General features: G+C 34.6%; 5 protein-coding genes across 7 annotated transcripts; 3 read left to right on the top strand and 2 right to left on the bottom strand.

The window, feature by feature from the left end:
• The first annotated feature begins 3,104 nt into the window (after positions 1–3,104).
• Positions 3,105–4,839, top strand: LOC125214667 (putative glucose-6-phosphate 1-epimerase). Of its 2 annotated transcripts, none has more exons than XM_048115782.2 (9): positions 3,105–3,294; positions 3,405–3,515; positions 3,641–3,692; positions 3,769–3,906; positions 3,983–4,081; positions 4,158–4,255; positions 4,338–4,445; positions 4,525–4,606; positions 4,684–4,839. In XM_048115782.2, exons 1-9 carry the CDS (start codon positions 3,203–3,205, stop codon positions 4,747–4,749), a joined length of 846 nt encoding a protein of 281 aa, XP_047971739.1. In that variant the 5' UTR covers positions 3,105–3,202; the 3' UTR covers positions 4,750–4,839. The 2 variants fall into 2 exon arrangements, with proteins under 2 accessions (XP_047971739.1, XP_088924645.1); XM_089068519.1 differs by having other exon boundaries at positions 3,402–3,515.
• Positions 4,840–4,849: 10 nt separating this feature from the next.
• Positions 4,850–9,210, bottom strand: LOC125214666 (protein MODIFIED TRANSPORT TO THE VACUOLE 1-like). The gene is made up of 5 exons (XM_048115781.2): positions 8,787–9,210; positions 7,555–8,298; positions 7,214–7,369; positions 5,668–6,615; positions 4,850–5,245 (listed from the first exon to the last, which is right to left on the bottom strand). Exons 1-5 carry the CDS (start codon positions 8,991–8,993, stop codon positions 5,204–5,206), a joined length of 2,097 nt encoding a protein of 698 aa, XP_047971738.1. The 5' UTR covers positions 8,994–9,210; the 3' UTR covers positions 4,850–5,203.
• Positions 9,211–9,590: 380 nt separating this feature from the next.
• On the top strand, positions 9,591–11,889 carry LOC125216296 (benzyl alcohol O-benzoyltransferase-like). Its single transcript, XM_089067778.1, has 3 exons — positions 9,591–9,664; positions 9,742–10,248; positions 10,764–11,889. The coding sequence occupies exons 2-3, from the start codon at positions 9,805–9,807 to the stop codon at positions 11,658–11,660; spliced, it is 1,341 nt and encodes a 446-aa protein (XP_088923904.1). The 5' UTR covers positions 9,591–9,664; positions 9,742–9,804; the 3' UTR covers positions 11,661–11,889.
• A 1,502-nt stretch (positions 11,890–13,391) lies between these two features.
• LOC125216295 (benzyl alcohol O-benzoyltransferase-like) lies at positions 13,392–15,766 on the top strand. 2 transcript variants are annotated; one of them, XM_048117973.2, is made up of 4 exons: positions 13,392–13,533; positions 13,616–14,116; positions 14,553–15,021; positions 15,094–15,766. In XM_048117973.2, the coding sequence occupies exons 2-4, from the start codon at positions 13,673–13,675 to the stop codon at positions 15,450–15,452; spliced, it is 1,272 nt and encodes a 423-aa protein (XP_047973930.1). In that variant the 5' UTR covers positions 13,392–13,533; positions 13,616–13,672; the 3' UTR covers positions 15,453–15,766. The 2 variants fall into 2 exon arrangements, with proteins under 2 accessions (XP_047973930.1, XP_047973929.1); XM_048117972.2 differs by having other exon boundaries at positions 14,553–15,766.
• LOC125209662 (putative germin-like protein 2-1) lies at positions 15,648–16,641 on the bottom strand. The gene is made up of 2 exons (XM_089069085.1): positions 16,470–16,641; positions 15,648–16,393 (listed from the first exon to the last, which is right to left on the bottom strand). Exons 1-2 carry the CDS (start codon positions 16,591–16,593, stop codon positions 15,828–15,830), a joined length of 690 nt encoding a protein of 229 aa, XP_088925211.1. The 5' UTR covers positions 16,594–16,641; the 3' UTR covers positions 15,648–15,827.
• Between the last annotated feature and the right edge of the window lie 6,136 nt (positions 16,642–22,777).

The following is a 22,777-nucleotide window of genomic DNA, read 5'->3' as shown; positions in this document are numbered from 1 at the left end:
AAATGCTTAATTCAGTTGACAATGTTACCCTTACTCCTTAATTGTTGTTTCTTTTTAATTCATTAATAATTCCATTATTTTTTTGAGTAGTTTGTACTCAACTTTTTCACTACTTTGTTTTTATTTTTTATTATATTATATAATCTTAATAATAGTAGTTTTTATTAATTTTAGTTTTTACGAGTAAAATACTCCATAATATATTAATCAATAAGATAATGATGAAGTTATCTAACTACTACTGTAATATGTTTGTTTTTTTTACTTTTTCAAATGAATTTAAGGTTAATTGAAATTACCAGTTCAATATAATATTAATTAAAACATCTAGTTTAACTATGTATGAATCCAACATTTTATCAACTTAATTTAAATCTTCACATAGAAAATTGAATTGAGAATCGATTGATTTAATAAGAGATCAATCAAAAATATAATTAAGTGAAAGAAAGACAGAATTGGTAAAAGTTATAGAACTCATTACTTTTATAAGTTGCTTAAAAATCAAACTTCATTTTGTCCTTTTTTTTCCAATAACTAAAAAATGAATAAAAACAAAACAATATTTAAATTTTATAGTATAATATATTTTTTGACTAGCAACTATACTGTGACATAATACTATAATGTAGTATACACTAATCAGTATATATACACCACCATATCATGAAATATTACAAAATATCAATAATAATATTTATATATAAATTATATTATAATATTATATACATATATAATAAATTAAATGATAATATCAAAATATGACATTATATTTTTAAGTGAAATACTCTTTTTCGAAAATATTAAAATAATATTTTTATTAATACCACTATTTTAAAACTTACTTGAATATTATGATTATATGTATTTTAAATAAAAAATTAGTTAAAACTAAAATTTTAGTTATTAATTTAAAGAATTTATCCAATTCTGAGAAGATTAAATAATTGTTGCTGCATAAATTTTCATTATTAATGCATGTGTTTAATTACGATAGATTATGTTATTAGAATTAAATCGTACTAGTGTAGTTAAAATTGATTAAAATTATAAAATCATTTTTCGTAATTATCATTTGGGATTATTCAGTTAATATAACTTTAAACTGATTGTAGCATAAGTCAACTAAGAATAGTAAATTGAAAAAAGAGAATTTGTATTATATAGTACTCCAATACTTAAATTGAGAATTTGTTTATAACAATAAGACTTAATTCCTTGCAATTTTGTCGTAGAAGTTTATTGTGTTCACACTTAATAATATTTATAAATATAATGTCTCATATGAAATCATAATTATTTCATACTGCAATTTATTTATATTCAGAATATTTTAAAATATGTTCTTATATCTTATTTTTGAACTTGCAAATTTATAACTTAGATCATCTCCAAATACACTAAAAAATCATTTTTTATGTAAAAAATTTTCTTCAAGCGTATTGCAAACTCAAACTCATTTTTGTGTTTTTCTACGGAACAACATCTAATATGAAGCTACTACAAAAATTTTATGAGACATATACCCAAAAATGGTGTATATGGTTGGAATAAAATCACTTTTTGTGTGACATATACTCAAAAATCAGTTTGAGCTTAGTGTGAATAGTTGGAGATTCCTTTATGGATTTTATTTTTCAAGTTGTGTAGTTTTTGTTTAATAAATGATATTTATATATTAATAAAGTAAATTTTTTTTATTTAATTTTATATAAATTATTGATAAAGTATTGTGAGATGGAGGATTCTAATAGATTTAGATTTAATTATTAATTTTATGTACACCATAAGATGTTATGGTATAGCATACTCAGAAATAAAGAGGGACAAATTAAGTTACTATGCTACATATTTTACATGAGATTTATTCATTAATACCATTCTAATTTAGTCCATCTATGCATTTTTTTTTTCATTTTTTCCGTTTAGTTTATTACTTTAAAAGTCGATATAAATTCATTGTTTTACAAGCTATTGAAATATCAAAATTCAATTTAACAATTTTCTATATAATTTCAAAATAAGTTGTGAATATGTGGCATTACATTTCCTTATTAGTGAGTAGGTTGTGATATAACACCAAGGTTAAATATATTTTATAAATAAAATTAGTTATAAAATTTAGTAAATAGTTAAATCTGAATTATATTGACAAAATATTAATATTATATAATAGTATGTGTTTTCATTAAAATTAAATTATTGCACTATAATTAAACAGTAAGTAAATTACTCTGTAGTATAACTAAAATTGAATTAGTTTTATATAAATAGATTGTTATAGTATTTACATGTATTTTATTCACGACTTGTTTGAATAATAGGATAAGTTATACTCCGTGCTGTACTTTAAATTAGTTTAAATTAAATAAGTGAAGCTAAACATAAATAATCACTAATAATAGAATTGAAATATCAGGAGTATATTTGAAGATACAAATACAATATATTCTACTACTACATAAGTATTTAATATTTGAGGGTATATTAGTCTTTAATAAATTGCAACTCTCTAGATGCATAAATTTCACCAATTTAGCATTAAGTACACAGAATTTTAATAGTTTTTTTAATATTATGGCTGGCCATAATGTGGCCATTTAACATCACTCTATTATGTTATAGTTATGCATATAGCTCTATTTGTTCCTTTGTGAAGCAATTTACAGATCAACCATTCAAGACATTTTTGTATACCAATTTTCTCATTTTTTGAATATGTTCCCGGTTACTAGAGAAAAGAGGTCCAGATAAACTACTAGCTAGTTTTACATTTGGATTTGGAATTTTAGTAGCTAATCAATAGGTTGGCCCAAAACTATATGATGTAGGAGTACTACTTTTCATTTGCGCTTTTACATGATTTTGATAACATGTTGTATAGCATTTTCAAATTTGTAGCAAGACAAACACTCAAAATGACGACCCTATCTAAAAGTATCCATCAAAAAAACAGAAGCGAAAAATGTAGTGAATATTCAACTTTAGAATAAGGATATTATGTAGTACCACTTTCATTATATGGCGCGGCTTACAATCTACGCATCCACGCACTATATATAAGGTCACACATATATATTGCTCATTTATATTCTACTTATTTTTAATTACTGGTACATTTTTAATAAGTGTGCATAGATTATTTACACAATTTTTCTGAAATATCCTTATATATCTTGATGTATGTCGTAGATTTTTAATAATGGAGTCATCAAGGCTAAATCTTGATAATGTGAAAGTGGCTAATGGTTTGGGAAATCTACCCAAGATCATTTTAACTTGTATCCATGGAAGGTACGATACTCTCAACTTTTGCACCATATATTACTTGTTATAGTAATGTAAAAATACCATAATTATATTATACTCCGTATGTAAACTGAGGCACTAGTATTATTTAGCAGTGATGCAGAGGTATATCTACATGGAGGGTGTGTTACATCCTGGAAAGTCGATGGCAAAGAACTTCTTTTTCTTCGTCCCGATGCCATATTTAACGGTGAGAAGCCCATTAGGTATGTATTTATATCAATCACATGGCTTGGTATTCAGCTGATTCAATATTTTTTGTAAAGTTTACTTCAAGAACATCAGCTACTTCACATTTGCTTACACTTCATTGCTGTTCTCTCTGATACAGTGGAGGAATACCACACTGTTTCCCTCAGTTTGGTCCTGGCCCATTGCAGCAGGCAAAAACACTAGCTATACTAAATTTATTGATATATTGTAGTTCTTCAATAATAATAATAATAATGTTATTGACAGCATGGATTCGCAAGGAACATGGAGTGGTCGATCGTTTGTGTTGAAAATATGCAAATGAATCCATGTGTAACTCTGGAGCTTAAAGACAGTCCGTACAGCCGTAGTATGTGGGATTATGGTTTTCATGCTCTATACAAGGTACATTAGCTAACTTGTTGTCTTTGTCACTTTGTTAGTATAATATCCTCATCATTTTTTCTGCTGAATTTGTTAGGTGACTCTACACAAAGACACTCTCTCAACACAGATTACAATCACAAATACTGATCACACCCCATTTTCATTTACTACTGCCTTGCATACATACTTTAAAGTAAGTAATTTTCAAAACTAACCGAAATATTAATAATTATGTTGATATTTGCATATATCTAATCAGAGTAATACAGGCTTCTGCAGAAGAGGCCTCTGTTAAATGTTTAAAAGGTTGCAAGACATTGAACAAAGAACCTGATCCAAGAAATCCAGTGGAGGGTAAGGAGGAAAGGTGTGTATCATATGTATTCGGACATCGACGGGCTCATTTGTAGTATTTGATTTAAAACCTTGATGTTATTTTATCAATCTAGGGATGTTGTCACATTTCTGGGATTTGTAGACTGCATCTACCTTGATGCTCCTGATGAAGTTCACCTGGATAATGGCTTGGGTGATTCCATTACAATTAGGAATACCAAGTATGACAATGTTTGAATTTGTTGGTTTATTTAGTCTTAAATTGACCACTTTTTGATGGATTGGTGTTGTCTTTTTTAGTTGGTCTGATGCTGTTCTGTGGAATCCTTATGTGACGATGGAATCATGTTACAAAGATTTCGTGTGTGTTGAAAATGCCAAGGTATGTTTTCAATTATTTATTTATTTTTGTTTTCTACTTTCACTATCTTATTTCTGTGGTGAATGTATATTACTTAGATTGGAGAAATCGAGCTACAACCTAACCAATCATGGACTGGTGTGCAACATTTGACCAAGGCCTGAAATGCTCTGGTCGATTCAAATGCCTCATTCAGTAATAAATAGAGGAAATCATGTTATGTTTAAGATTGAAATCTATTTAAGTTTATTATATTCTCCAAAATTGAGAAGAAATAAATAGAAATATTACAACAAAAGTCTATCAGACAATCAGCTCAATTGGGGTATTACAAATAAAAGTAATAAAATCAAAATAAAATTAGACAACAACAATCAGCAGCCTTTAAATGACTGCACGATTTCCATACCTTTCTTAGGATCAAAACAAATGCAGACGTCAGAAACATTCATTCACACAACATTGGTCTGCCTTCCGCTTGAAATCCCCGAGGAATTATAGTCATGCCGATACAACACTTACTCAACGTTCATATACTTTTTTCAATTCAAGATTTAGGCAGCATCTTCCGAGTCGGCTTCTTCACCCAGAACAAGAAATCCTTACACATCAAATGAATCAAGTCATGCGTTTGGTTTCACGAACCAAGGCCATATGATCCTGCAAAACCAACACAAGTTACAAAATACTTCCACATGAACTATCAACGTCGTGCAAAATATAAATCCATGAGCATAAGTTATCACTGCTTGAACAAGAGTTCAGTTAGTTAGAAAAAAAAAAGTAAAGGAAAGTCCTATGATTATAAGGACGAATCCTAGATCTAAGACCAAGTGAGTTACAATTTCTTTTTAAAGTTTCAATGTATTAATTTGTATCATACACTTAAAACTAACTATCTGTACTAGACTGCTGGAACGAAAAGAATAATCTTCATCCTGTCACCACAAAAAAACATATTTCCAGAAGATCAAAATGTAATGATAAGACAAACTGAAGGAGTTGTCAAGTGCTGAAGTATCCTAGCGGAAAGTAGTGTAACAATATTAATAAATAGAAAGATAGCAACAATAACAACTTACCGAGATAAAATCAAATGCTTTTGTATCCTCTTTTTTTGATCCATTCATCAATGAAGTCGGAGGTTGGGTAGCCATGCCAGGATTAAAAATATCTGGAAAGGGTGCTGCATCCACTCCTACAGGTCCAGGAGAATTGATAGTAGTACTGGATTGTAGATTTCCTAGTTGGTGGAAGTTGGACATTGCAGCTAAAAACTGTTGTTGAGCAAAGTGATTCCCCATGGCACTATAATTCATTGGCTGAGAAGCAAATGCAGGATTGACCCCAAAACCAGAAGGGATATTATATGCCTGAGCACCCGGGGGGAATATGGGATTTACATTCATATCACCAGCTCGCAGAGGAAATTCACTATTTAAAGCAACATTAGGACTTTTATTAGGTGTACTCGATACTAAACCATGGAACACATCCTCGTCTTTATTTGCATTTTTCTTTACAGAGGGATTATTTCCATTCGCGAGCATATCGTCCATCAAGTTGGTAGCATATTCACTAGAAGTTCCTTGCTCCATGAAGACCTCAGAACTAGAATTCAAAAGGTTGAATGGTTCAGATACATTTTTATGAGCTGCGACAGTGGCCTCAGAGGCCCCTGACATATCAAGAGCCACCCCAGAAAATAAATTAGCAAACCGGTCCTTATCTTGACTTATGTGGAAGGAAACATCTGCAAATGGGTCATCATCAACGTTCAGCTTGTCGGTGCTCTCAGAACTGTAGGAATTGTCGCCAAGTAAGTCATTGATCAGCGGAGCAACAGATGGTGGTGCATTTGTTATTGTTGGCTCACTCGCTGCTTTTTCTGGATCTTCCATGCCAAGAAGATCACCTGGGTCACCAGTGTTTATCATATCTGGTATAATTGAAGGCTGGGGAATCTTACTCGGTTGCTTGAATTGGTTGGTTCCACTGCCATTTTGTTCACCACCCAGAAGACTCAATACCTGAGGCAACCACAAATTACTAAGTCTGCCATTTCTTATTCTGAAATGAAAAGAAGCCAAGATTACTAAGTCTGCTGTAACATGCAGTATGCAATTCTTTTAGGTAATAAATTAATAGTAATAGAGTAATTCGGTAATTGCCGCTAAAATAAGAAAAATTAAAAGTTCCTGTATTGTCTATCAAACTTTAAAGTTCATATGACATTCCAGATTTTGACCGAAATTCATGATTTTAGCGGTAATTAACCCTAATTCTTATATGCAGGTTAGTGTTACATTAACCTGAGGGCATTTCAACAGTTGCATACTTGATCCAGTGGCTAGATACATGCACATGGGTGGAAAATTCTAGGAAAAGTAAGATTATAATATGAACCTTGTATCCTTGCAACTTCACTTTATAGTTCTATGTGATAGTCATGCAATGTTTAAAACCACACTGATATTTCGTAAAATAAAAAATTCAAAGAAAATTCAATAAAAAGGGTGCAAGAGAAATCTCCGGTCACTTCTCTCACTGAAACTCCATTCACTTAAGTTTCATGAAGACGAACAATAGAACCAGAGGACACCTAAATGGGACTAGCATCTATCTCACCTTAGTTGCTTTCTCCCTCAAAGATGCTTGGGGAGATTCAGAGCATTGCACCACAGAATCTTTATCGTTGCCAAAGTATGAAGCAATAACTGAAAAATGCAACTCATTCTTCTTCCTCAATACTGCCTCAAGGACACATATGGCTTTCATGCGGACCTGCATAAATGGGCATTTTATGGAAACCAAGTGAGAATATTATTAGACATGATTATATTAGAAGAGTGTTTCATTAGAGAGTTTCTTATAACTATCACAGAGAAATATGGGAAGCATATACAAAATTGATGATCATCAGATTATTGCTATAATATGAACCACAATTAATGGCACAAAGAACACACCTGCCACATAGGAGACCTCAGTTTCATTTCAATGGCATGCGCTAATGATTTGGCATCTACTTTTGAGGCTTCCACCAGGAAAACATGAAGTGCATCTCGAGTAGGCTGTAGGCGCATACCAGTTGATGTCACTATGGTCTCCAACAATTTCTCTTCACGAGTTTTTTGGCTGTAAGTCACAGCAGGGTCTCCATTACTACTTTCTGAATGGCTTGTCGAAATCTCTTTATCCCAGCTTACAGTACCAGCATTTTCTGAAAACCGAGAGGAGCTGTTATATTCGGCCTGAGACCCAAGCCCTTCATACCTATCATTTTCTCTGGTCAAAGATCGCTCAAGGTTTGGGCTTCTGTAACTTCCAGTGTCATTACTTTTCCTTATGGAAGGAGACTGTTTAAAACTACTAAATCCATGTTTAATTGTAGCACTTCCGATGTCAACAACCTCACTGATGAACGACTTTCTATCATCTGATGGCATTTCATAGTTGGTGTTTCCAAATCCTTGTATCCGACTGCGAAGACTACTTTCTGTAGGCGCAGCTGTGCTATCATCTGATGAAAATAAAGTAGATAATGTTTCTTGTGCGGTTTCTCGCACAGCCTTGTTTAACGCATCACCCTTCAGAGGATCTGGCTGGCCCCTGTAGTGGATTAACTGCCGTACTGAAACAGAATTCCTTTGCATCTCCCTTTTGAACTCTGCACTTGACTTACCCACAGCATATTTTATTACCCTTAATGCCTGAAAACAAATCAGTAAAATATAAGATTCTTTTGGCACTACATAAATCTACTAGAGGTTCCTCACTAGAGGCAGCTGACATCAATATTTATTTATACAGTAGTTATCAGTTGTGATGACAATCCATCCATTAGTCAGGATAATTATTTACAGAAACACTAAATTTTGGTTGTATCCTCACCCAAGCAATTCAAATGCTTCGAGACATTTCCCAAAATAACTTAAACGCAGTAACAAAGCAACATGTGCAGACGATTATGCATCTCAAGCCTCATCAGATAACTTTGGGGAAAAGAAAACTCCTTCAAATAACCATAGTCATGTAGTAAAAGATTGAACTACGGTGGCACACAAAAATAACCTCAAAATCAACCATTTAACAAGCAAAAACATGTAACGCACACAGCAGCTCAAAATGATCACCACAACAGAAGCGTACAGCTAAAAAACAAACAACGAAAAAACAACGAATAGCATAATTGAATAACCTTCTGTTTAACAATCGGCGATTTGTGATCGAGCCGTTTGAGGATGAATTGGGAGACCTCTTTAACAATGGAGATGTGCGAAGCCCTCAGCAAATCGCATATTTCCTCCAATTTGTAAACCGGAGTGACCTTATCCTCATCGGATGTCGCGACGTCGATCAACTTGGACCTCCAGTACGACTCTACTGCCCTCCTGCCCTGGTCCATTCTTCACCAAAATCACTTTTCCAATGAAACCGACCGATCAGCCGATCCGCCAACTCGATTTACCAATCAATCAAATCGACTGTTGAACGAATTACTACTGGATCGGTAGACTGATCAGAAATTAATAGAGGTATAAATCCTTCCGATCGCGGAAATATTGCCTTTGTTGATCCAGATGGAAGAAACAGTGAATTGACCGTGGAGTCGAAGAATCAAAACATTACTAATAAAAAAATACTAATATATCAGTATATTTTTGGACTCGTAAAAAAATAATCCCCCCCTTTCCGAATAATTCGTCCAGTTTTCCATTTCGGGTCATCTCACATAATTTATCTCATTTCACTTTTATCATATTTTTGGTAGTGTACCCATATTCCATTAACCATTCTTACTCACATTTTATTATAAAATTAATATATAAAGGTAGGACTCACATTCCACTAACTTTTTCAACCCATTTTTCATTACGATTCTTAAAATCTGTTACAGTTAAAGTGACTCGAATTATCAATAATTACCCATTTTCGATACCGGCTAATCAAATAATTTAATTAAATGATAAAATAGTCCTATGTTGATCTCACCACCTTCCTTCTCCTCTCTGCCTCATTTCATCACTTCATTATCTCTCACTTGTCCCAAAGTCCACGCCTGGCGACTCTCACTCTGTATGTTTCCTTTTCGCAATAGTAATGTTCAATTTCCGGTGTTATTAGTAACTTCAGTTTTGATGATCATTGAACAGGTCGATCGAGTTTCTTCTGCAGGTTTAGGATTTTGATCAATTTTGGAATCTAATTAGTGAAAGATGGCGTCAATCAACGGTGGTGCAAGCTTCAAAGTAAGTAGGAAAAGTCCTGAGCTAATCCGGGCGGCGAAGCCCACTCCTCATGAATTGAGAATCCTCTCCGACATCGACGATCAAGACGGCCTCCGTTTTCAGATGCCGCTGGCGCTAATATACCGGTATAGCCCCTCCATGGAAGGGAGAGATCCTGTTAGGGTTATTCGCGATGCTGTCGCCAAGGCACTGGTCTTCTACTACCCCTTTGCCGGCCGGCTTAGGGAAGTAGCCACTAGGAAACTCGTGGTAGAGTGCACCGGCGAGGGGGTGTTGTTCATTGAGGCCGACGCCGACGCCACTCTGCAACAGCTTGGCACACTTCTACCGCCGATCCAAAACCTCCACGAGCTGCTCTACGATGTCCCTGGCTCCGCAGGAGTCATCGATTGCCCTTTGATGCTTATTCAGGTAGTTTTACATACATCAATTACCTTATCACATCTTTGATGTGTTGTTCTCAATCAAACAGTTAACTGATTGTGATGAATGAGGTTGATGATAAAATTCTTTCTCTTGTATTGACTCTAGTATAGGCTATTCATCAAAAGTTCATAAATTTGAAAGCAAAGTTAAGAAGCCAAACTAAATAATTGAATATGATAATTGTGTGTCAATGAGTGGTTCATGATATGAAACAACTCTTATATGGTTACCCAAATTCATCCTAGTTAAGTATTTGAACTCTTTAATGCAATGAGTGAAACATGAGTATTTGAACAACTAGTTGCATATGCCAATCTGTGATACAATGATTCTAAATCATGTCCATGAATTCATTGAGACATTTCTTTTTGGCACAGTGTTTAAGGATAATATGTTAAGTGGATGGTGATTAATAAGAGAGAATAAAATAAGAGCAAGGATTGGAATAATGCCACATTGTTCATATCTGTCTATTTTTTTTACACATTCTGCCTTTTCAGGTTACACGCTTACTATGTGGTGGATTCGTCTTTGCCTGGCGCTACAATCACACCATGGCCGACGGTGCAGGGATTCACCAATTCATAAAAGCAGTATGCGAACTAGCCCGTGGTGCTGAACGCCCTTCTGTTATACCAGTTTGGGAGAGACACATACTATGTGCTCGTTACCCACCACGCGAGACAATGAGACACCCTGAGCATGATATTGTGGTTGACACAAAGCGAACCACTATCGCACATGATCGCGTGGTGCGACATTTCTTCTTCGGTCCCACTGAGATCTCCACCCTTCGCCAGAGCTTACCTCCGCACCTCCAAAGTTGCACCAAGTTTCAAATTGTGACAGCCTGCATGTGGCGCTGCCGAACAATTGCCACCTTTTCTGACCCTAACGAAGTGTTTAGAGTGCTTTGTGTTATGAATATTCGTGAGCAAATGAACCCTCCTCTCCCACAAGGGTACTATGGTAACGCTATCGTTTACCCTGCAGCAGTCGCCACTGCTGAGATGTTATTGAAAAACCCATTGCATTATGCAGTAGAGCTAGTTAGGAAGGCGATACAAGGAGCAACGGAGGAGTTTGTTAAATCAGTGGTGGATTTGATGGTGTTGAGAGGGCGCCCAAATTTGACTGGGGTGCAAACTTATTTGGTGTCCTCTGCGAGAGTGTTTGAAGTGGATGTTGGTTGGGGGCAGCCCGCATACGGTGGAGTGGCAAGAGCTGGTGTGGATTCATTTCCGCGTGCAGTTAGTTATTTTATGCGCATTAAGAATAGCAATGGTGAGGATGGGATAATGGTCCCCATATGCTTACCGCCGAAAGCCATGGATGTACTCGTTGATGAGCTTCAGAAGATGCTGCCGGGTCGAAGCTCAATTGCTTCAGCGCTCTAAGTGTGGCTCCTCTGTTGAGAACTACCTGCAACGCCTACGAGTGTTGCTCGTGGGTAGGTGTGCTTGGGATAGCTCGACTCCAGATTGTTACTTGTTTGTAACTATATAGGGATAGGTTATGTATATCTTCTCGATCCATCATTCAGTCATACTTAAAAAGTGTATATTCGTCTAATCATATATAGGGATGAGAACTTATGTCTGACCTAACGTTTGCCCTTAGAATATGTCTGATCAATTGGAAAATGGCCGGAACCGTAGGTTTTTGATTCGATGGGAAAGTGAATCGTAACGAGCCCGAATAAATCAGGTTCACAATTATGATTGAACCGCAAGAATCAAGATGCACCGACCACAAGCTGGAGGTTCAAAACCAACGGTTAACCATTGATCCGATTATAACCAGGCACCGCCACCCCCAATACACTGGTCTGAATATGAGCACAAGGTTGGCGACATCCAAGGGCAAGTACTTTATAGTTGAAGTAATCACCAATATCATAGACTATATGACTGCATTTTGCAATTTAACAAAATACTTCATAGGTCTTGCAGAAACATAAAAGGGTGTTAAACGTTAAATCATACACTGAGGTTGAACTCTAGGTTCAGTCTTATACTCCTTCCGTCCCTCTATAGTAGAGACATTTCTTTTCGGCGCAGGATCTAAGAAAAATTGTATTAAATGAATTAAATAAAAGAAGAATAAAGTAAAAAGGAAAAAGGTAGAGAGATGAAGACAAAGTAAAGTACTTTTTGCCAAAAAGGAAATAACTCAGCTAGCTACAGTGGCACAACCCAAAAAAGAATACGACTCAGCTACAGAGGGACGAAGGGAGTATTTTACTCCTTCTATCCAACAATCGGAGTCACATTGGGTATGGACACGAGTTTTAAGAAATATAAAGAATAGTGAATTGGACAAGTTCGTGAAATACGAGGTCCACTTTTGCTAGTCAAGCTACATTTCTTATAATTACATCCTACAAACTAGGCATGGGGAAACAGTCTGAGAATCGAACCTTATTTTTTCGGTTCTCAGTTAACCTTCAACCGAAAAAATAAAGTTAGGGTTTGGTTTCGATAAGTAGGTTTAAGCTAATTCCAGTTCTCAGTTATAACTAAGAACCGAGAGGTTAGAACTGAATAACCGATATTTTTTTTATATTTATTTTTAAATTTTTATATATTGATTTAGAAAAGTAAAAAAGAGAATTGAAAAAGTAAAAATCCTAACTATTGTGAGAAAAAGTAGAATCGTAGGAGTAAAATTTTTATATATTGTTTTTAGGGGAAGTGATCGATTGCTAACTTTTTAAGTTGCTAACTTGCTAACTTTTCAAAGCAATGTATTAAAAATGTCAACACATAATTTTGTTGAACTTCAATACAATGTGTTGATATTATGTGTTGACATTTTGATGTCACCGTGTTAATATTTTTAATACACTGTATCAATGAGTTAGCAATATAATACATTCCTTCTTTTTTGGTTTTATTATTGCACTTAGAGTCAAACTTCTCTCTTCCATTTGTGTTGGAAACCTAGGACTTGGAAATGAGTTTTGAATTTTTTGAATATTTATTGGATTGTAGACTTTGTGAATTTTTGTTTTTTATATGGAATGGAATTATAGAAGTGGTTTTTGATTTACGATTTATAGATTTATCTCCCTTTATTCTTGACCATCAACCGGGACCAATCCCAGCGCGTGCAAACATATCTTTTTTGTCTGGTACTTTATATAGAATTATGTTGATTCTATGGAGTAGTAGTCGTGCAAAAGTGGGATGTTTCTGAACCAACTTTCCAACGACCGTATTTGACTCTCGCCGCTCACCTCTTTTGCACATGTTCACGTCTGGCCAATCTGTATGTTCCCTTCGCAATTCACCTCACAATGTTCAATTTTCGGTGTTATTTAGTAACTTCAATTTTGATGATTATTGAACAGGTTTCTTCTGCAGCTTTTGGATTTTGATCAATTTTGGAATCTAATTATTAGTGAAAGATGGCGTCAATCAACGCTGGTGCAACCTTTAAAGTAAGCAGGAAAAACCCCGAGCTAATCCGGCCGGCGAAGCCCACTCCTCATGAATTGAGAATCCTCTCCGACATCGACGACCAAGACGGCCTCCGTTTTCAGATGCCGCTGGTACTAATTTACCGGCATAGCCCCTCCATGGAAGGGAGAGATCCGGTTAGGGTTATCCGCGACGCTGTCGCCAAGGCACTGGTCTTCTACTACCCTTTCGCCGGCCGGATTAGGGAATTCGCCACCAGGAAACTCGTGGTGGAGTGCACCAGCGAGGGGGTGTTGTTCGTTGAGGCCGACGCCGACGCCACTCTGCAACAGCTCGGCACGCTTCTACCGCCGATCCAGAACCTGCGCGAGCTGCTCTACGATGTCCCCGGCGCCGCAGGAGTCATCGATTGCCCTTTGATGCTTATTCAGGTATTTTCTATAGCTTATATTCTGTTTTTTTCTAGGATTGTACTATAAATCTTTGATTGTGATGAGTAAATTCTTTCTCATATATCGATTATAGGCTATTCATCATTTTGTATGCACAAAGTTTCGATTTGAAAGAAAAGTCAATAAGCCAAAATAGAGAATTTTAGTGTGTTTAGAACTTAGATGGAATGTGTGGAATATGATATGAGAGAACTCTTAAATATAGTTTCCAAATTCATTCAGTGAAACATGATATTTGAACAGCATGCTGTTTTTAGCCCCAATAAAAGTGTTTGCTAGTTGCAGATAGATGCCAAGTCCTCGAATACATTTTATGGAGAAGGGAAACCAAATTGTTTATTTGGTATTGAGAATCTGAGATATGCATCATAATGGTGCTACATTGTTCATTTTTTCTTCCATTCCGCCTTTTCAGGTTACACGCTTACTCTGTGGTGGATTTGTCTTAGCCTGGCGCTACAGTCACACCATGAGCGACGCTGGAGGGATTCTCCAATTCTTCACAGCAGTAAGCGAACTTGTTCGTGGTGCTGAACGCCCTTCTGTTCTACCGGTTTGGGAGAGACACATCCTCTGTGCTCGTTACCCACCACGCGTGACACTGAGACACCCTGAGCATGATATCGTGATTGACACTAAGCAAACCATTATCCCACATGATCGCATGATGCGTCATTTTTTCTTCGGTCCAACTGAGATCTCCATCCTTCACCAGAGCTTACCTCCGCACCTCCACAGTTGCTCCAGGTTTCAAATTGTGACAGCCTGCATGTGGCGCTGCCGTACAATTGCCACCTTTTCTCACCCTAACGAAGATGTTAGATTGCTCTGTGTTGTGAATATTCGTAAGCGATTGAACCCACCTCTCCCAGAAGGGTACTATGGTAATGCTATTGTTTACCCTGCAGCAGTAACCACTGCTGAGAAGTTGTTGAAAAACTCATTGCATTATGCAGTAGAGCTAGTGAAGAAGGCGATACATGAAGCAACAGAAGAATATGTGAAATCAGTTGTGGATTTGATGGTGTTGAGAGGACGACCGAATCTCACTGGGCCGCGAACTTATTTGGTGTCCTATGCAAAGGGTTTTGAAGAAGTGGATGTTGGTTGGGGAAAGCCCGCATACGGTGGAGTGGCAAGAGGGGGTGTGGATTCATTTCCGCGTGCAGTTAGTTATTTTATGCCCTTTAAGAATAGCAAGGGTGAGGATGGGATAATGGTCCCCTTATGCTTACCACCAAAAGCCATGGATGTACTCATCCATGAGCTTCAGAAGATGTTGCTTGGTCGAAGCTCAATTGCTTCAGCGCTGTAAGTGTGGATCCTCTGTATAGAACTAACTGCAACACCTACGAGTGTTACTCGTAGGTGGGTGTGCTTTGAATAGCTCGACTCCAAATTGTTAGTAATTATATATATAGGGATGAGTTATGTATATCTTCTCGATTCATCATTCAGTAGTGTATATTCTTCTATTCATAGTACAGGATGAGAAGCAAAATTATGTGAAAAACAGAGAATACAAGAAGACTTTTATTTATTATGTGGGGCAAAGATTGCACCATAACATCATACATATATATAACTTGGAAACACAGTTTTCCAAGTCAAGCAGTTATGACTGTTTCAGTTATTATTATACAAAAAGAAACGACATATACTGTTTGTGTATCTTAAGCATAATTAAGTTTTAGTTATAGTTAGACCAGAACTGAGCCTGGAGGTAATCGATAATGTTCTTCTCAACCTGGAAAGCCTTGGCCAGCACATCAGGGTTGATCTTAGGATCCGACCCGAAGACAGCATTGGCAATGGTTATGGTGCCTGGATTCTGGCTGCCGAATCCAGCAAATGCTACAGCATTGGTCTTGCCGACGTTGAACTGGAAGTGGATAAGACCCTGGGGGAAGACAAAGACATCCCCGGGGTTCAAGTACTTGGTGAAGAGCTTGTTCTTCTGGTTGGGATCGGCCGGGTTGGAAGTGACGAAGCCGACATATAGAGTGCCTTCCATCAAGAGGAAAGCTTCGGTAGCACGAGGGTGGGTGTGGGGAGGGTTGATCCCGTAAGGAGCAAAGTCGAGGCGAGCCAGGGAAACGCCTAGAGTGTTGAGCCCCGCAAGCTGGTTAACGTTCACTGGAGTCACAGCCGATCCCAGCTGGTTCGATGTGTTTCCCGCAATGTTTAGATCCTGTTTGAGGAAATCCTCCGCAACCACCATGTCGGGGTCCTTGCAAAACTTCCCGTTCACAAACACTGCATGCAAACAATTTAATTACTACTAGAAATTAGAAAATGATGAATGTAGGTTTTATATAATTGAATGAATTACCTGCAGAGTTAGCATCAGGAACTGCAACACAGAAATCTTCAAGTTGGCTTGGATCAGAAGCATATGCAATCCAAGCACATGACATAACAACAAAAATGGTGTCGAAACCAAAAGATATCTTCATTTTGGTTAGCTGATGATATTGCTGCTCACACTAGTATATTTGTTTTTTTTGTTTAACCTGTGATGGGAAATTAGCATGAGAAAACCCTCCATTTATAGGAGAAAATTCATCACATTTTCAAACTTATTTTATTTAATAAGTAACTGGAGTCCTCACACGTTTTAACTTCTAATTAGTGCATTATCTTATTTCAACATATACCTAATACGTTTTCATATTTTCCATATCTAATCATATTTAACTTCTTCAATCTCCAATTCTCCATTTATCATCAACTAATATTGCGATGGATATAAACCAGCCCATATAACTTTTTCAAACAACGTGCTAGGAATTTTCTTCTCTTCTAATTTCTTGTTATCTTCTCTCATTAGCTCACCTGCTCGATTGTGTTACCATGCCCAGGGACGGATGCAGAAAAACTTGGTAGTAAGGGCTGCGGCCATGCCCCATCACTGCCTATCATTCGTATATGTTAATATTTGAACATGATCATTTATGATGCGTGAATGGAAGACAAACCAAACCATAAAAATTACTCCACTTCCCAAAATCAATTGATAATATATAGTAGAAGTACCTCCATATGTATAATAATTAAGTTGATTTTTTACTGCTCATTTTTGGTGTAAAACAACTCACATAGAATATCTTAGCAAACTGAGATATGCAAGTTTCCTTTGCTTTGAATATGCAAGTCAAGGCTGTAGAACTTTCATTTTCACCTTAGCCAATATAGATATTACCACTAGAAATCATTGGTGTATGAATATCCACTGTGGATAAAGTGAGGAAATGAGCATATAGTCGTGCATTAGAATAATCAGAAAACATATATATGCAGTTTTAGCCTTCTCTGGATATGATTACTACCATGCTGGACAAAGAATAATTTAAATGGTACACATAAAAACACAAGGGTATGCCTGATTGATTATCTATGAATAATGGATGAATAAATTTATTGGTAATTTACCTAATTAAAAATAACATATAAAATCTAGAGTACCAATCATGCATTTGACTAGGCCAATATTTTCTTATAAACTGCGGCCCTTTTACTCGATTCTTTTAGGAGGATAAATTGTCTATAAAGTCATGAATTTTCAAAATAGTTTGATTTTTTTCGTAAACTTTAAATATTGCATGAAAAGTCATGAATATTATTAGACTGTGTAAATTTCCCATCTAACTCGACCCGGTTGATTTTCGACACGATTACTTATCCTACGTGGCGCGGCTGAGGCTTGACTTGACAAAATTCCACTAATTCTGATTATTTCTTTTCTATCTTTGCAATTTATGTATCTTTGCAATCTATGACCCTAGACTTATCACAAAAATACAAGTAGAACAAATGAAAACATACAAATCAAATTCGACATAAAAATCGACATAAATATACAAATCGAATTCAACATAAAAGTAGCATTAATTCAACAATTCGAATTGAATCCTAAATTTGTCATTTGCCAAGTCACGTCTCAAATCTGGCGCATCACGTTGGATAAGTTTGTGTCGAAAATCTATCGGGTTAAGTCGGATGAGAAATTTACACAGTTTGATAATGTTCATAATTTTTCATGTAACATTTAAAATTTACGGGAAAAACAAAACTATGTTTAAAGTTCATAACTTTACAAGCGATTTACCACTTCTTTTAAAATATATAAATTCAACCGAAGAGCAGGTGAGCTATAGTGTTATAGTTGAAATTATCTTCTTTTGAAGAGAGTTAAAATTGAAATTGTCATGCACGCTTATGTGCATAATCAAACAAGTGCATTAATTGTGGTTGCCTGAGTAAATGCATTAACTAAAGCCTATAAGTATCTTTTTCACACAATATACATAAATTGTAATATATAATTGGACACTGTTGGTGTTTTACATTAAAAATGAGTTCATGAACATTAATAAATTTAAAGTAAATTACATATTAATCCTTCTACAACAATTTAGGAAAAGATAAAATTTTCAAATTAAAAATTTATAGTGTCAAATTTAAATAAAATTAGCTTTTTTTATTGGATTTTGCATAATTATTTTAAAATCAAGCTCAAATTCTTGTGTGGATTTTTTCATGAATCTTTCCTAGCAACTCTCTTTTTATAAAATAATAATAAACGCTTTGGACACTAGAATATCGAACCATGAACGACGAAATACATTAGAGAAAAGCCTATTGGCTAGTGATTACGAGGCTCCAATTAAAAAAAATGATTTATATAATTGCAATTCATACTTCGTTCGTCTTTTAAAAATAAAAACTTTTAAAATTGTACAATTTTAATATAAAATTGGTAAAGTAAAAGAGAAATAGAAAGAGAAAATGAATTAAATTATTTCTAGTGAAGACTAAATCACATCTTATTAGAGAGAAAAACATATCCTAAAATATAAAGTTTCTAAAATTTAAGGAGAGAATAAAGTGAAAAATAATTTTTGTTTCAAAAATGGGATAGTATAATTTAAACTTTAGAGTTATTATGTATATATATAATTTATATACATTTATCTTTAATTTTATTAAAAGAAAATCCATAAAATGAAGAATAAATTATTAGCATTATAAGAAAATATTGGATTGAAGTTTGTAAGAATTTAGTCTAGTACTTTATCGGACAAACACCGCAAAAAAAAAACTCGTTCAGGACGTTTTTTAATGTATTTAAGAACGCTAATTTGTAACTCTAAATATACCACCAACACTTTAAAAAACGTCCTTATTGTTGGTGTCCCAACTAAAATTAGAGGACACAAATAAAAGTGTCCTAAAAAATAAAAATTAAGTAAATGTATCATTAATTTAAGGACATTTTCTTTTGCGTCTTTAATTATTGTTGTTTTAAAAAATTTTCTAATATAAGTAATTATATCTCGATTTTTACGTCCTTAACAAATAAATTTTTTATGGGAAAACTTAATTAAATTTGCCAATATGTTATCAGATGATCAGATCCCTTTAGGATATTCCTGGTTACCTTATAGTAATAACTACACAAGCCTACCCATTACCCAATCAGGCAATCAACCATAAAAACAACATCAAATTGACATCATCTTATGCATACAGTGAGTGGAACTGAAGATTCAGCAACTTTTCCTTGATATTTAAATCAACCAAATTACCTACTTAGACTTAGAAACCTTTACTTGCTGGAGACTAGAGAGTCATTCTAGATGATTTGAAATATTCAGACGTCACAGCTTAGAAGTATACAAACAACAAATTGTGGTTCTTAATAATCAATTTAAACAATCCAATGAATTTGTATTTGCATGACAACCTGATTTAATGTCTGCCTTGATGTATACAGTATACATGGTCAGCGAAATTAATAAAAGAAATTAGTGACAGATTGAGTGGGTTACTTTCATTTTCTAACTAATCCATTTATGAAAAGTTTTACCATCCGCCATTAAAAGTTTCATTTCATGGTGTTATAGATTTTAAGAAATGTTAAAAAAAAATGGATAGAAAAATGTTAGTAGAATATGAGTTTCACTTATATATATACTCCCTCCGTTTTTTATAAATAGCAACTATTTCTATTTTGAGCCGTTCCTTAATAATAGAAACTTTAGAATCTTACTATTTTAGGATATGAACCTCACAATCCACTAACTCTACTTTCACTACTTTTCTCTTTCTCTCTCTTACTTTACCAATTCTTCTCATTTACTTTATTAATTATGCATTAAAACTCGTGTCATTTCAAATGTTTCTACTTTTTAAATACGGAGGGAGTATTAGTTTTAAATGATATGTGAGTGAAATGAGTTAGTAGAATGTGGGACCCTTTTACCTTTTATTGTAAAAGTGAACCGGGACTCCTATTTGTGGATGGACTAAAATGGAAAACCGGAACTTCTATTCGCGGACCGAGGGAGTATAACCTTGGAACTGAACCAATTCAGGAGGACAAAAATATTCAATCACTTTTTTCACTCAATTTTAACATATTCAACTACTCCACCTAAAATCCTACATCATTCAACAATGTGAACATCTTTAATAGAACAGAGAGAGTAATAAATAGTTGAAGTGGAGAAAGAGTAAGAAAAAAAATGTACATAATAGTCTTCTTTATATTATTCTCTCTCTTAGTTTACTATTTATTTATTTTAACTATTTATTATTATCTTTTTAAAATGAGTAAAAAAAAATGACTCAAATGAATGTAGTAATTACAAGAAATCCTAGTTAAGAGCAAACTCCTAGAATAAGGAAATCCAAATGACTAGAATGTAAGAAGTAAGAACCATCCATTTTATTGAATGCCAGACTATTAAATATTTCGGTATATTACGGTAAACAAAATTTCACTTCATTATCAGACTGAAAATTTTCAATAAAATATCACACTGTTCCAAAAATCAAGGTATAATAAAAATTTGATATTTCCAATATATTAAGTGTAGAGGTAGTAATAAAATGCAAACTTATATATTGTACAAACTCAAAACTCCTCAACACAGCTTCAACACAGTTTCAATACAATATCAACACAGTGTAAAATTTCAAGATTTTAATGTCAACACAGTATCAACACAATATCAACACAACATCAATCATTGACTACCGTTGAAATTCTGTTGACATTTTCCTATTGATGTTTTTTTGTGATCTGTTGACATTTTTCAATGGTCCAGATCATAATTTTGAGTTTGTATAATATTTAGAGTTTTCATTTGATCACGTCCCAAGTATAGTATATATTGATATTTTCGATACAATAAGTGCAATATATGTTTATATTTCAGCATATTTTCTCACCCTACTACCAATGTAAATATGGATCAATACGTTTTGTCTAATTAAAATCCTCCTCGCGCGCCTTCACTGTATTAATTCTCAAATAATTGGAGATTATAAAAAAAGTGAAAAAGAATGCAAGTAAATGAAAGTAAATGTGAAAAAAAAAGTCAAGGGGCATGGAGCCAATAAGATATAGCTAAAGAACATGAAGCTAAACGTGGCCGAAATCACGCGTCTACAGTAATGCTTACTCATAATGAAGGATATAGTATCAAGTATCAACATAAAAATTCGTTATGTATTTTTTAAACGCATTTAAGGACGTTAATTTATATTTTTAAATATATTATCAATATTTTAAAAAATGGCATTATTATTGGTGTTCCAACTAAAATTAAAAGGTACAATAAAACTGTCATAAAAAGCAAAAGAATAAGTTAATTTATCATTAATTTAAGGATGCAAAAGTTTGCGTCCTTAACTGTTATTCCCTATGTCCCTAATAGTTTGTTATTATTTGACGCGACACGAGTTTTAAGAAATATAATAGAAAGTGAGTTGAAAAAGTTAGTGGTACGTGGATCCTACTTCTATATATTGGTTTTATAATAAAATGTGAGAAGGAAAGAGTTAGTGGAATGTGAGGTCCATTGACAAAAATTGTAAACATGAAAGGTGACAAATTTTTAAGGGCGAACTAAAATGAAAATAAGTGACAAATTTTCAGGAACAGATGGAGTATTATTTTTTAGAAATTTCCAAAGCAGGTAATCGTGTCTCAATTTTTATGTTACTAAAAGATAAGTTTTTGTAGTGAAATAAGTATACATACCCGGGGGAGCATTAAGGTCCTATTGCCCCCTCAGTGTCTATTTCCTTCTGAATATCATCCAATTAGATTGATGTAATGGACGGACTAGATTAAAAGGAGAAATGTGATCACGTGTTGCATTATTTGTCCGAATCCGTGCATTATGAAGGTATAAGAGTAAAAATATAATGGCTTGTACGCGTTTCAAAACGGAAAGTCCTATAATTAAGCGTGATTTTCATAAACCTTCCGTCTTCTCATTCACTCTCTCACTCCATTCCATCAACCCACGATCAAAACTATTCTCCACCATTTCAAAACCGCCAAAACCCTAGCCGCCTCTCCAATCAGAGAGAAACCAACTCCACAGTCGATTCTCACCGCGGAATTCACCGTCGGTCAACGATTCACAGGCTTAAAGTTCCGATTTTCAGTTGTGCGCACGCCGATTGAGTTTCTATTTGCAACAAGGTTGGTTTCCAAAGTTCCACTTTTGGGTAATAATCACCCCTAAACGTCGATTATTGGAGTATTTAGTTGGTTTCTGTAACACCCGCTTTTCAGAATTGTAACACCCTTGCTCGACTAGCTAAAAACCGAATAAGCGATGT

This window comes from Salvia hispanica, chromosome 3, assembly GCF_029641045.1.
Source record: "Salvia hispanica isolate PSC_SH4W2 chromosome 3, Shi_PSC_v1, whole genome shotgun sequence".
Taxonomy (NCBI): Eukaryota; Viridiplantae; Streptophyta; class Magnoliopsida; order Lamiales; family Lamiaceae; genus Salvia; species Salvia hispanica.
Note: the sequence above shows the minus strand (reverse complement) of the source record. Positions and strands in the feature narration are given on the sequence as shown.